The sequence below is a fragment of the Pristiophorus japonicus genome, unplaced genomic scaffold, assembly GCF_044704955.1.
Source record: "Pristiophorus japonicus isolate sPriJap1 unplaced genomic scaffold, sPriJap1.hap1 HAP1_SCAFFOLD_694, whole genome shotgun sequence".
Classification (NCBI taxonomy): domain Eukaryota; kingdom Metazoa; phylum Chordata; class Chondrichthyes; family Pristiophoridae; genus Pristiophorus; species Pristiophorus japonicus.
In genome coordinates, this window is record NW_027254607.1 from 23,704 (window position 1) to 38,953 (window position 15,250).

At 57.5% G+C, this 15,250-nt stretch overlaps 1 protein-coding gene across 1 annotated transcript in view; it reads right to left on the reverse strand.

Moving 5' to 3' along the window:
• Window positions 1-15,250, reverse strand: part of LOC139256204 (guanine nucleotide exchange factor VAV2-like) — a gene marked incomplete at both ends in the record, with an annotated part of 251,207 nt that overhangs the window by 22,407 nt on the left and 213,550 nt on the right. The window contains one exon of the mRNA XM_070874152.1: window positions 3,187-3,287. Within this exon, the coding sequence (XP_070730253.1) occupies window positions 3,187-3,287 (101 nt within the window). The remainder of the gene's footprint in view (window positions 1-3,186; window positions 3,288-15,250) is intronic.

Here is a 15,250-nt window from a genome sequence, read left to right on the forward strand (position 1 = left end):
AACTTCTCTCAATCCATGACCCACTCGATCAATACTACACAGAGCTTCACTGTCTCATAGAAACATCGGAAATAGGTGCAGGAGCAGGCCATTCGGCCCTTCGAGCCTGCACCACCATTCAATGAGTTCAGGGCTGAACATGCAACTTCAGTACCCCCTTCCTGCTTTCTCGCCATACCCCTTGATCCCCCGAGTAGTAAGGACTTCATCTAACTCCCTTTTGAATATATTTAGTGAATTGGCCTCAACTACTTTCTGTGGCAGAGAATTCCACAGGTTCACCACTCTCTGGGTGAAGAAGTTTCTCCTCATCTCGGTCCTAAATGGCTTACCCCTTATCCTTAGACTGTGACCCCTGGTTCTGGACTTCCCCAACATTGGGAACATTCTTTCTGCATCTAACCTGTCGAAACCCGTCAGAATTTTAAACGTTTCTATGAGATCCCCTCTCATTCTTCTGAACTCCAGTGAATACAAGCCCAGTTGATCCAGTCTTTCTTGATATGTCAGTCCCGCCATCCCGGGAATCAGTCTGGTGAACCTTCGCTGCACTCCCTCAATAGCAAGAATGTCCTTCCTCAAGTTAGGAAACCAAAACTGTACACAATACTCCAGGTGTGGCCTCACCAAGGCCCTGTACAACTGTAGCAACACCTCCCTGCCCCTGTACTCAAATCCCCTCGCTATGAAGGCCAACATGCCATTTGCTTTCTTAACCGCCTGCTGTACCTGCATGCCAACCTTCAATGACTGGTATACCATGACACCCAGGTCTCGTTGCACCTTCCCTTTTCCTAATCTGTCACCATTCAGATAATAGTCTGTCTCTCTGTTTTTACCACCAAAGTGGATAACCTCACATTTATCCACATTATACTTCATCTGCCATGCATTTGCCCACTCACCTAACCTATCCAAGTCATGCTGCAGCCTCATAACATCCTCCTCGCAGCTCACACTGCCACCCAACTTAGTGTCATCTGCAAATTTGGAAATACTACATTTAATCCCCTCGTCTAAATCATTAATGTACAGTGTAAACAGCTGGGGCCCCAGCACAGAACCTTGCGGTACCCCACTAGTCACTGCCTGCCATTCTGAAAAGTACCCATTTACTCCTACTCTTTGCTTCCTGTCTGACAACCAGTTCTCAATCCACGTCAGCACACTACCCCCAATCCCATGTGCTTTAAATTTGCACATTAATCTCTTGTGTGGGACCTTGTCGAAAGCCTTCTGAAAGTCCAAATACACCACATCAACTGGTTCTCCCTTGTCCACTCTACTGGAAACATCCTCAAAAAATTCCAGAAGATTCGTCAAGTATGATTTCCCTTTCACAAATCCATGCTGACTTGGACCTATCATGTAACCTCTTTCCAAATGCGCTGCTATGACATCCTTAATAATTGATTCCATCATTTTACCCACTACCATAGTCAGGCTGACCGGTCTATAATTCCCTGCTTTCTCTCTCCTTCCTTTTTTAAAAAGTGGGGTTACATTGGCTACCCTCCACTCCATAGGAACTGATCCAGAGTCTATGTAATGTTGGAAAATGACTGTCAATGCATCCGCTATTTCCAAGGCCACCTCCTTAAGTACTCTGGGATGCAGACCATCAGGCCCTGGGGATTTATCGGCCTTCAATCCCATCAATTTCCCCAACACAATTTCCCGACTAATAAGGATTTCCCTCAGTTCCTCCTTCTGACTAGACCCTCTGACCTCTTTTATATCCGGAAGGTTATTTGTATCCTCCTTAGTGAATGCCGAACCAAAGTACTTGTTCAATTGGTCTGCCATTTCTTTGTTCCCTGTTATGACTTCCCCTGATTCTGACTGCAGGGGACCTACGCTTGTCTTTACTAACCTTTTTCTCTTTACATATCTATAAAAGCTTTTGCAGTCCGTTTTAATGTTCCCTGCAAGCTTCCTCTCGTACTCTATTTTCCCTGCCCTAATCAAACCCTTTGTCCTCCTCTGCTGAGTTCTAAATTTCTCCCAGTCCCCGGGTGCGCTGCTATTTCTGGCCAATTTGTATGCCACTTCCTTGGCTTTAATACTATCCCTGATTTCCCTTGATAGCCACGGTTGACCCACCTTCCCTTTTTTATTTTTACACCAGACAGGGATGTACAATTCTTGTAGTTCATCCATGCAGTCTCTAAATGTCTGCCATTGCCCATCCACAGTCAACCCCTTAAGTATCATTCGCCAATCTATCCTAGCCAATTCACGCCTCATACCTTCAAAGTTACCCTTCTTTAAGTTTTGGACCATGGTCTCTGAATTAACTGTTTCATTCTCCATCCTAATGCAGAATTCCACCATATTATGGTCACTCTTCCCCAAGGGGCCTCGCACAACGAGATTGCTAATTAATCCTCTCTCATTACACAACACCCAGTCTAAGATGGCCTCCCCCCTAGTTGGTTCCTCGACATATTGGTCTAGAAAACCATCCCTGATGCACTGCAGGAAATCCTCCTCCACCGTATTGCTTCCAGTTTGGTTAGCCCAATCTATGTGCATATTAAAGTCACTCATTATAACTGCTGCACCTTTATTGCATGCACTCCTAATTTCCTGTTTGATGCCCTCCCCAACATCACGACTACTGTTTGGAGGTCTGTACACAACTCCCACTAGTGTTTTCTGCCCCTTGGTATTCCGTAGCTCCACCCATATAGATTCCACATCATCCAAGCTAATGTCCTTCCTTACAGTTGCATTAATTTCCAGCAACGCCACCCCGCCTCCTTTTCCTTTCTGTCTATCCTTCCTAAATGTTGAATACCCCTGGATGTTGTGTTCCCAGCCTTGGTCCCCCTGGAGATATCAACACTCTACAGGCCTCTCCGCAACCGGGCAGTATTGTCACACACTCTTTCCACAAAGGTTACTGCAGAGTATAATCTCATCACAGTATGTAAATCAGCCCACACAGTGATAGTAACACACACACAGTGACAGACACAAACAGTGAGACACACACACTCACACACACACAGACACACATACACACACACACAAAGTGGCAGACATAGTGACAGACACAGAGACACACACACAGTGACACACAGTGACAGTAACAGAGTCACAGAGACAGACACACATGGTGGCAGAGACACACACACAGTCACAGACAGAAATAGTTTGTGACCCCAGGTTTGGAATTCTTACCGTTCTTTGAAATCCAGGAAGACCCTGCAGAGAGTGTTGCCTCCCGAGATTGCTGCCATGTCGATGGCTCGCAATAAACCATAATGCAGTCGGATTAATTCCTGAAAATTAGAGACAGAATGTTTGCTGCTGTGAGAGAGACAGAGTGGTCAGTGCGGGGCACAGCACTCGGACACACTGAACCCGGACACGCACTGAACCCGGAAACACTGAACCCGGACACGGACTGAACCCGGACACACACTGAACCCGGACATACTGAAAACAGACACGCAGTGAACCCGGACACACACACGCACTGACCCCAGACACACTGAATCCGGGCACGCACTGAACCCGGACACACTGAATCCGGGCACGCACTGACCCTAGACACACTGAATCCGGGCACGCACTGACCCTAAACACACTGAATCCGGGCACGCACTGAACCCGGACACACAGAATCCAGGCACGCACTGACCCCAGACACACTGAATCCGGGCATGCACTGAACCCGGACACAAACTGAATCCGGGCACGCACTGAACCCGGACACACTGAATCCAGGCACACTGAACCCGGACATACTGAAAACAGACACGCAGTGAACTCGGACACACACACGCACTGACCCCAGTCACACTGAATCCAGGCACGCACTGAACCCGGACACGCACTGAACCCGGACACGCACTGACGCCAGACACGCTCTGAACCCGGACACGCACTGAACCCAGACATGCACTGAACCCCGACACACTGATCCCGGACACGCACTGAACCCGGACACACACTGAACCCGGACTCGCACTGAACCCGGACACACTGAACCCGGACACAGTGAACCCGGACACAGTGAACCCGGACACACTGAATCCGGACACACTGAACCCGGACACACTGAACCCGGACACACTGAACCCGGACACACTGAACCCGGACACACTGAACCCGGACACACTGAACCCGGACACGCACAGAACACGGACACACTGAACCCGGACACACTGAACCCGGACACGCACTGAACCCGGACACGCACTGAACCCGGACACGCACTGAACCCGGACACGCACTGAACCAGGACACACACTGAACCAGGACACACACTGAACCCGGACACACACTGAACCCGGAACGCACTGAACCCGGAACGCACTGAACCCCGACGCACTGACCCTGGACACGCACTGAACCCCGACACAGTGAACCCGGACACGCACTGAACCCAGACACACTTAACCCGGACACGCACTGAACCCAGACACGCACTGAACCCCGACACACTGATCCCGGACACGCACTGAACCCGGACACACTGAACCCGGACTCGCACTGAACCCGGACACACTGAACTCGGACACACTGAACCCGGACGCACTGAACCCAGACACACTGAACCCGGACACACTGAACCCGGACACACTGAAGCCAGACACGCACTGAACCCAGACACACTGAACCCGGACACGCACTGAACCCGGAGACACTAAACCCGGACACGCACTGAACCCAGACACGCTGAACCCGGACTCGCACTGAACCCGGACATTCTGAACCCGGACACACTGAACCCGGACACACTGAACCCGGACACACTGAACCCGGACACACTGAACCCGGACACACTGAACCCGGACACACTGAACCCGGACACAGTGAACCCGGACACACTGAACCCGGACACGCACTGAACCCGGACACACTGAACCCGGACACGCACTGAACCCCGACACACTGAACCCGGGCACGCACTGAACCCCGAAACACTGAACCCGGACACGCATTGAACCCGGACACGCACTGAACCCGGACACGCACTGAACCCCGGCACGCACTGAACCCCCACACGCACTGAACCCCCACACGCACTGAACCTTCACACGCACTGAACCCCGACACGCACTGAACCCCGACACGCACCGAACACGGACACACTGAACTCGGACACGCACTCAACTCGGACACGCACTGAACCCCGACACACTGAAACCGAACGCACTGAACCCCGACACATTGAACCCGAACGCACTGAACCCCGACACACTGAACCCGGACACACTGAACCCGGACACGCACTGAACCCGGACACGCACTAAACCCGGACACATTGAACCCGGACAGGCACGTAACCCGGACACACTGAACCCGGCCACGCACTAAAGCCGGACACGCACTGAACCCGGACACACTGAACCCTGACACGCACTGAACCCCGACACGCACCGAACACGGACTCACTGAACTCGGACACGCACTCAACTCGGACACGCACTGAACCCGAACGCACTGAACACCGACACACTGAACCCGAACGCACTGAACCCGGACGCACTGAAGCCAGACACGCACTGAACCCCGACACACTGAACCCGGACACGCACTGAACCCGGACACGCTGAACCCGGACACGCACTGAACCCGGACACGCTGAACCCGGACACGCTGAACCTGGACACACTGAACCCGGACACACTGACCCGGACACGCACTAAACCCGGACACGCACTAAACCCGGACACGCACTAAACCCGGACACGCACTAAACCCGGACACGCACTAAACCCGGACACACTGAACCCGGACACACTGAACCCGGACATGCACTGAACCCGGACACGCACTGAACCCGGACACGCACTGAACCCGGACACGCATGGAACTCGGACATGCACTGAACCCGGACACGCTGAACCCGGACACGCATGGAACTCGGACACGCACTGAACCCGGACACACTGAAGCCAGACACACTGAACCCTGACACACTGACCCGGACACGCACTAAACCCGGACACGCACTAAACCCGGACACGCACTACACCCGGACACGCACTAAACCCGGACACGCACTACACCCGGACACGCACTAAACCCGGACACACTGAACCCGGACACGCACTGAACCCGGACACGCACTGAACCCGGACACGCACTGAACCTGGACACACTGAACCCGGACACGCACTGTACCCGGACACGCACTGTACCCGGACACGCACTGAACCCGGACACGCACTGTACCCGGACACGCACTGTACCCGGACACGCACTGAACCCGGACACGCAGAAGCTGGATACGCACTGAACCCGGACACGCTGAACCCGGACACGCATGGAACTCGGACACGCACTGAACCCGGACACGCTGAACCCGGACACGCATGGAACTCGGACACGCACTGAACCCGGACACACTGAAGCCAGACACACTGAACCCTGACACACTGACCCGGACACGCACTAAACCCGGACACACACTAAACCCGGACACGCACTACACCCGGACACGCACTAAACCCGGACACACTGAACCCGGACACGCACTGAACCCGGACACGCACTGAACCCGGACACGCACTGAACCCGGACACGCACTGAACCTGGACACACTGAACCCGGACACGCACTGTACCCGGACACGCACTGTACCCGGACACGCACTGAACCCGGACACGCACTGTACCCGGACACGCACTGAACCCGGACACGCAGAAGCTGGATACGCACTGAACCCGGACACGCTGAACCCGGACACGCATGGAACTCGGACACGCACTGAACCCGGACACACTGAAGCCAGACACACTAAACCCGGACACGCACTGAAACCGGACACACTGAACCCGGACACACACTGAACCCGGACACGCACTGAACCCGGACACGCTGAACCCGGACACGCACTGAACCCGGACACGCACTGAACCCGGACACACTGAACCTGGACACACTGAACCCGGACACACTGAACCCGGACACACTGACCCGGACACGCACTAAACCCGGACACGCACTAAACCCGGACACGCACTAAACCCGGACACGCACTAAACCCGGACACACTGAACCCGGACACACTGAACCCGGACACACTGAACCCGGACACGCACTGAACCCGGACACAAACTGAATCCGGGCACGCACTGAACCCGGACACACTGAATCCAGGCACACTGAACCCGGACATACTGAAAACAGACACGCAGTGAACTCGGACACACACACGCACTGACCCCAGTCACACTGAATCCAGGCACGCACTGAACCCGGACACGCACTGAACCCGGACACGCACTGACGCCAGACACGCTCTGAACCCGGACACGCACTGAACCCAGACATGCACTGAACCCCGACACACTGATCCCGGACACGCACTGAACCCGGACACACACTGAACCCGGACTCGCACTGAACCCGGACACACTGAACCCGGACACAGTGAACCCGGACACAGTGAACCCGGACACACTGAATCCGGACACACTGAACCCGGACACACTGAACCCGGACACACTGAACCCGGACACACTGAACCCGGACACACTGAACCCGGACACGCACAGAACACGGACACACTGAACCCGGACACACTGAACCCGGACACACTGAACCCGGACACGCACTGAACCCGGACACGCACTGAACCCGGACACGCACTGAACCCGGACACGCACTGAACCAGGACACACACTGAACCCGGACACACACTGAACCCGGAACGCACTGAACCCGGAACGCACTGAACCCCGACGCACTGACCCTGGACACGCACTGAACCCCGACACAGTGAACCCGGACACGCACTGAACCCAGACACACTTAACCCGGACACGCACTGAACCCAGACACGCACTGAACCCCGACACACTGATCCCGGACACGCACTGAACCCGGACACACTGAACCCGGACTCGCACTGAACCCGGACTCGCACTGAACTCGGACACACTGAACCCGGACGCACTGAACCCAGACACACTGAACCCGGACACACTGAACCCGGACACACTGAAGCCAGACACGCACTGAACCCCGACACATTGAACCCGGACACGCACTGAACCCGGACACACTAAACCCGGACACGCACTGAACCCAGACACGCTGAACCCGGACTCGCACTGAACCCGGACATTCTGAACCCGGACACACTGAACCCGGACACACTGAACCCGGACACACTGAACCCGGACACACTGAACCCGGACACAGTGAACCCGGACACACTGAACCCGGACACACTGAACCCGGACACAGTGAACCCGGACACACTGAACCCGGACACGCACTGAACCCGGACACACTGAACCCGGACACGCACTGAACCCCGACACACTGAACCCGGGCACGCACTGAACCCCGAAACACTGAACCCGGACACGCATTGAACCCGGACACGCACTGAACCCGGACACGCACTGAACCCCGACACGCACTGAACCCCCACACGCACTGAACCCCCACACGCACTGAACCTTCACACGCACTGAACCCCGACACGCACTGAACCCCGACACGCACCGAACACGGACACACTGAACTCGGACACGCACTCAACTCGGACACGCACTGAACCCCGACACACTGAAACCGAACGCACTGAACCCCGACACACTGAACCCGGACACACTGAACCCGGACACGCACTGAACCCGGACACGCACTAAACCCGGACAAACTGAACCCGGACAGGCACGTAACCCGGACACACTGAACCCGGCCACGCACTAAAGCCGGACACGCACTGAACCCGGACACACTGAACCCTGACACGCACTGAACCCCGACACGCACCGAACACGGACTCACTGAACTCGGACACGCACTCAACTCGGACACGCACTGAACCCGAACGCACTGAACCCCGACACACTGAACCCGAACGCACTGAACCCGGACGCACTGAAGCCAGACACGCACTGAACCCCGACACACTGAAGCCAGACACGCACTGAACCCCGACACACTGAACCCGGACACGCACTGAACCCGGACACGCTGAACCCGGACACGCACTGAACCCGGACACGCTGAACCCGGACACGCTGAACCTGGACACACTGAACCCGGACACACTGAACCCGGACACACTGACCCGGACACGCACTAAACCCGGACACGCACTAAACCCGGACACGCACTAAACCCGGACACGCACTAAACCCGGACACACTGAACCCGGACACACTGAACCCGGACATGCACTGAACCCGGACACGCACTGAACCCGGACACGCACTGAACCCGGACACGCACTGAACCCGGACACGCACTGAACTCGGACATGCACTGAACCCGGACACGCTGAACCCGGACACGCATGGAACTCGGACACGCACTGAACCCGGACACACTGAAGCCAGACACACTGAACCCTGACACACTGACCCGGACACGCACTAAACCCGGACACGCACTAAACCCGGACACGCACTACACCCGGACACGCACTAAACCCGGACACGCACTACACCCGGACACGCACTAAACCCGGACACACTGAACCCGGACACGCACTGAACCCGGACACGCACTGAACCCGGACACGCACTGAACCCGGACATGCACTGAACCCCGACACACTGATCCCGGACTCGCACTGAACCCGGACACACTGAACCCGGACACAGTGAACCCGGACACAGTGAACCCGGACACACTGAATCCGGACACACTGAACCCGGACACACTGAACCCGGACACACTGAACCCGGACACACTGAACCCGGACACACTGAACCCGGACACGCACAGAACACGGACACACTGAACCCGGACACACTGAACCCGGACACGCACTGAACCCGGACACGCACTGAACCCGGACACGCACTGAACCCGGACACGCACTGAACCAGGACACACACTGAACCCGGACACACACTGAACCCGGAACGCACTGAACCCGGAACGCACTGAACCCCGACGCACTGACCCTGGACACGCACTGAACCCCGACACAGTGAACCCGGACACGCACTGAACCCAGACACACTTAACCCGGACACGCACTGAACCCAGACACGCACTGAACCCCGACACACTGATCCCGGACACGCACTGAACCCGGACACACTGAACCCGGACTCGCACTGAACCCGGACTCGCACTGAACTCGGACACACTGAACCCGGACGCACTGAACCCAGACACACTGAACCCGGACACACTGAACCCGGACACACTGAAGCCAGACACGCACTGAACCCCGACACATTGAACCCGGACACGCACTGAACCCGGACACACTAAACCCGGACACGCACTGAACCCAGACACGCTGAACCCGGACTCGCACTGAACCCGGACATTCTGAACCCGGACACACTGAACCCGGACACACTGAACCCGGACACACTGAACCCGGACACACTGAACCCGGACACAGTGAACCCGGACACACTGAACCCGGACACACTGAACCCGGACACAGTGAACCCGGACACACTGAACCCGGACACGCACTGAACCCGGACACACTGAACCCGGACACGCACTGAACCCCGACACACTGAACCCGGGCACGCACTGAACCCCGAAACACTGAACCCGGACACGCATTGAACCCGGACACGCACTGAACCCGGACACGCACTGAACCCCGACACGCACTGAACCCCCACACGCACTGAACCCCCACACGCACTGAACCTTCACACGCACTGAACCCCGACACGCACTGAACCCCGACACGCACCGAACACGGACACACTGAACTCGGACACGCACTCAACTCGGACACGCACTGAACCCCGACACACTGAAACCGAACGCACTGAACCCCGACACACTGAACCCGGACACACTGAACCCGGACACGCACTGAACCCGGACACGCACTAAACCCGGACAAACTGAACCCGGACAGGCACGTAACCCGGACACACTGAACCCGGCCACGCACTAAAGCCGGACACGCACTGAACCCGGACACACTGAACCCTGACACGCACTGAACCCCGACACGCACCGAACACGGACTCACTGAACTCGGACACGCACTCAACTCGGACACGCACTGAACCCGAACGCACTGAACCCCGACACACTGAACCCGAACGCACTGAACCCGGACGCACTGAAGCCAGACACGCACTGAACCCCGACACACTGAACCCGGACACGCACTGAACCCGGACACGCTGAACCCGGACACGCACTGAACCCGGACACGCTGAACCCGGACACGCTGAACCTGGACACACTGAACCCGGACACACTGAACCCGGACACACTGACCCGGACACGCACTAAACCCGGACACGCACTAAACCCGGACACGCACTAAACCCGGACACGCACTAAACCCGGACACACTGAACCCGGACACACTGAACCCGGACATGCACTGAACCCGGACACGCACTGAACCCGGACACGCACTGAACCCGGACACGCACTGAACCCGGACACGCACTGAACTCGGACATGCACTGAACCCGGACACGCTGAACCCGGACACGCATGGAACTCGGACACGCACTGAACCCGGACACACTGAAGCCAGACACACTGAACCCTGACACACTGACCCGGACACGCACTAAACCCGGACACGCACTAAACCCGGACACGCACTACACCCGGACACGCACTAAACCCGGACACGCACTACACCCGGACACGCACTAAACCCGGACACACTGAACCCGGACACGCACTGAACCCGGACACGCACTGAACCCGGACACGCACTGAACCCGGACACGCATGGAACTCGGACATGCACTGAACCCGGACACGCTGAACCCGGACACGCATGGAACTCGGACACGCACTGAACCCGGACACACTGAAGCCAGACACACTGAACCCTGACACACTGACCCGGACACGCACTAAACCCGGACACGCACTAAACCCGGACACGCACTACACCCGGACACGCACTAAACCCGGACACGCACTAAACCCGGACACGCACTACACCCGGACACGCACTAAACCCGGACACACTGAACCCGGACACGCACTGAACCCGGACACGCACTGAACCCGGACACGCACTGAACCTGGACACACTGAACCCGGACACGCACTGTACCCGGACACGCACTGTACCCGGACACGCACTGTACCCGGACACGCACTGAACCCGGACACGCAGAAGCTGGATACGCACTGAACCCGGACACGCATGGAACTCGGACACGCACTGAACCCGGACACGCTGAACCCGGACACGCATGGAACTCGGACACGCACTGAACCCGGACACACTGAAGCCAGACACACTGAACCCTGACACACTGACCCGGACACGCACTAAACCCGGACACACACTAAACCCGGACACGCACTACACCCGGACACGCACTAAACCCGGACACACTGAACCCGGACACGCACTGAACCCGGACACGCACTGAACCCGGACACGCACTGAACCTGGACACACTGAACCCGGACACGCACTGTACCCGGACACGCACTGTACCCGGACACGCACTGAACCCGGACACGCACTGTACCCGGACACGCACTGAACCCGGACACGCAGAAGCTGGATACGCACTGAACCCGGACACGCTGAACCCGGACACGCATGGAACTCGGACACGCACTGAACCCGGACACACTGAAGCCAGACACACTAAACCCGGACACGCACTGAAACCGGACACACTGAACCCGGACACACACTGAACCCGGACACGCACTGAACCCGGACACGCTGAACCCGGACACGCACTGAACCCGGACACGCACTGAACCCGGACACGTACTGAACCCGGACACACTGAACCTGGACACACTGAACCCGGACACACTGACCCGGACACGCACTAAACCCGGACACGCACTAAACCCGGACACGCACTAAACCCGGACACACTGAACCCGGACACACTGAACCCGGACACACTGAACCCGGACACGCACTGAACCCGGACACGCACTGAACCCGGACACGCACTGAACCCGGACACGCACTGAACCCGGACACGCACTGAACCCGTACACGCACTGAACCCGGACACGCATGGAACTCGGACATGCACTGAACCCGGACACGCTGAACCCGGACACGCATGGAACTCGGACACGCACTGAACCCGGACACACTGAAGCCAGACACACTGAACCCTGACACACTGACCCGGACACGCACTAAACCCGGACACGCACTAAACCCGGACACGCACTACACCCGGACACGCACTAAACCCGGACACACTGAACCCGGACACGCACTGAACCCGGACATGCACTGAACCCGGACACGCACTGAACCTGGACACACTGAACCCGGACACGCACTGTACCCGGATACGCACTGTACCCGGACACGCACTGAACCCGGACACGCAGAAGCTGGATACGCACTGAACCCGGACACGCTGAACCCGGACACGCATGGAACTCGGACACGCACTGAACCCGGACACACTGAAGCCAGACACACTAAACCCGGACACACACTGAAACCGGACACGCACTGAAACCGGACACACTGAACCCAGACACACTGAACCCGGACACGCACTGAACCCGGACACGCACTGAACCCGGACACGCACTGAACCCCGACACACTGAACCCCGACACACTGAACCCGGACACGCACTGAACCCCGACACGCACCGAACACGGACACACTGAACTCGGACACGCACTCAACTCGGACACGCACTGAACCCGAACGCACTGAACCCCGACACACTGAACCCGAACGCACTGAACCCGGACGCACTGAAGCCAGACACGCACTGAACCCCGACACACTGAACCCGGACACGCACTGAACCCCGACACACTGAACCCGGACACGCACTGAACCCGGACACGCACTGAACCCGGACACGCTGAACCCGGACACGCACTGAACCCGGACACGCACTGAACCCGGACACGCTGAACCCGGACACGCTGAACCTGGACACACTGAACCCGGACACACTGAACCCGGACACACTGACCCGGACACGCACTAAACCCGGACACGCACTAAACCCGGACACGCACTAAACCCGGACACGCACTAAACCCGGACACACTGAACCCGGACACGCACTGAACCCGGACACGCACTGAACCCGGACACGCATGGAACTCGGACATGCACTGAACCCGGACACGCTGAACCCGGACACGCATGGAACTCGGACACGCACTGAACCCGGACACACTGAAGCCAGACACACTGAACCCTGACACACTGACCCGGACACGCACTAAACCCGGACACGCACTAAACCCGGACACGCACTACACCCGGACACGCACTAAACCCGGACACACTGAACCCGGACACGCACTGAACCCGGACACGCACTGAACCCGGACACGCACTGAACCTGGACACGCACTGAACCCGGACACGCAGAAGCTGGATACGCACTGAACCCGGACACGCTGAACCCGGACACGCATGGAACTCGGACACGCACTGAACCCGGACACACTAAACCCGGACACGCACTGAAACCGGACACACTGAAGCCAGACACACTAAACCCGGACACGCACTGAAACCGGACACACTGAACCCGGACACGCACTGAACCCGGACACGCGCTGAACCCGGACACACTGAACCTGGACACACTGAACCCGGACACACTGACCCGGACACACTGAACCTGGACACACTGAACCCGGACACACTGACCCGGACACGCACTAAACCCGGACACGCACTAAACCCGGACACGCACTAAACCCGGACACGCACTAAACCCGGACACGCACTAAACCCGGACACACTGAACCCGGACACGCACTGAACCCGGACACGCACTGTACCCGGACACGCACTGTACCCGGACACGCACTGTACCCGGACACGCACTGAACCCGGACACGCAGAAGCTGGATACGCACTGAACCCGGACACGCTGAACCCGGACACGCACTGAAACCGGACACACTGAAGCCAGACACACTAAACCCGGACACGCACTGAAACCGGACACACTGAACCCGGACACGCACTGAACCCGGACACGCGCTGAACCCGGACACGCGCTGAACCCGGACACGCGCTGAACCCGGACACACTGAACCTGGACGCACTGAACCCGGACACACTGAACCTGGACACACTGACCCGGACACGCACTAAACCCGGACACGCACTAAACCCGGACACGCACTAAACCCGGACACGCACTAAACCCGGACACACTGAACCTGGACGCACTGAACCCGGACACACTGAACCTGGACACACTGACCCGGACACGCACTAAACCCGGACACGCACTAAACCCGGACACGCACTAAACCCGGACACGCACTAAACCCGGACACACTGAACCCGGACACACTGAACCCGGACACACTGAACCCGGAC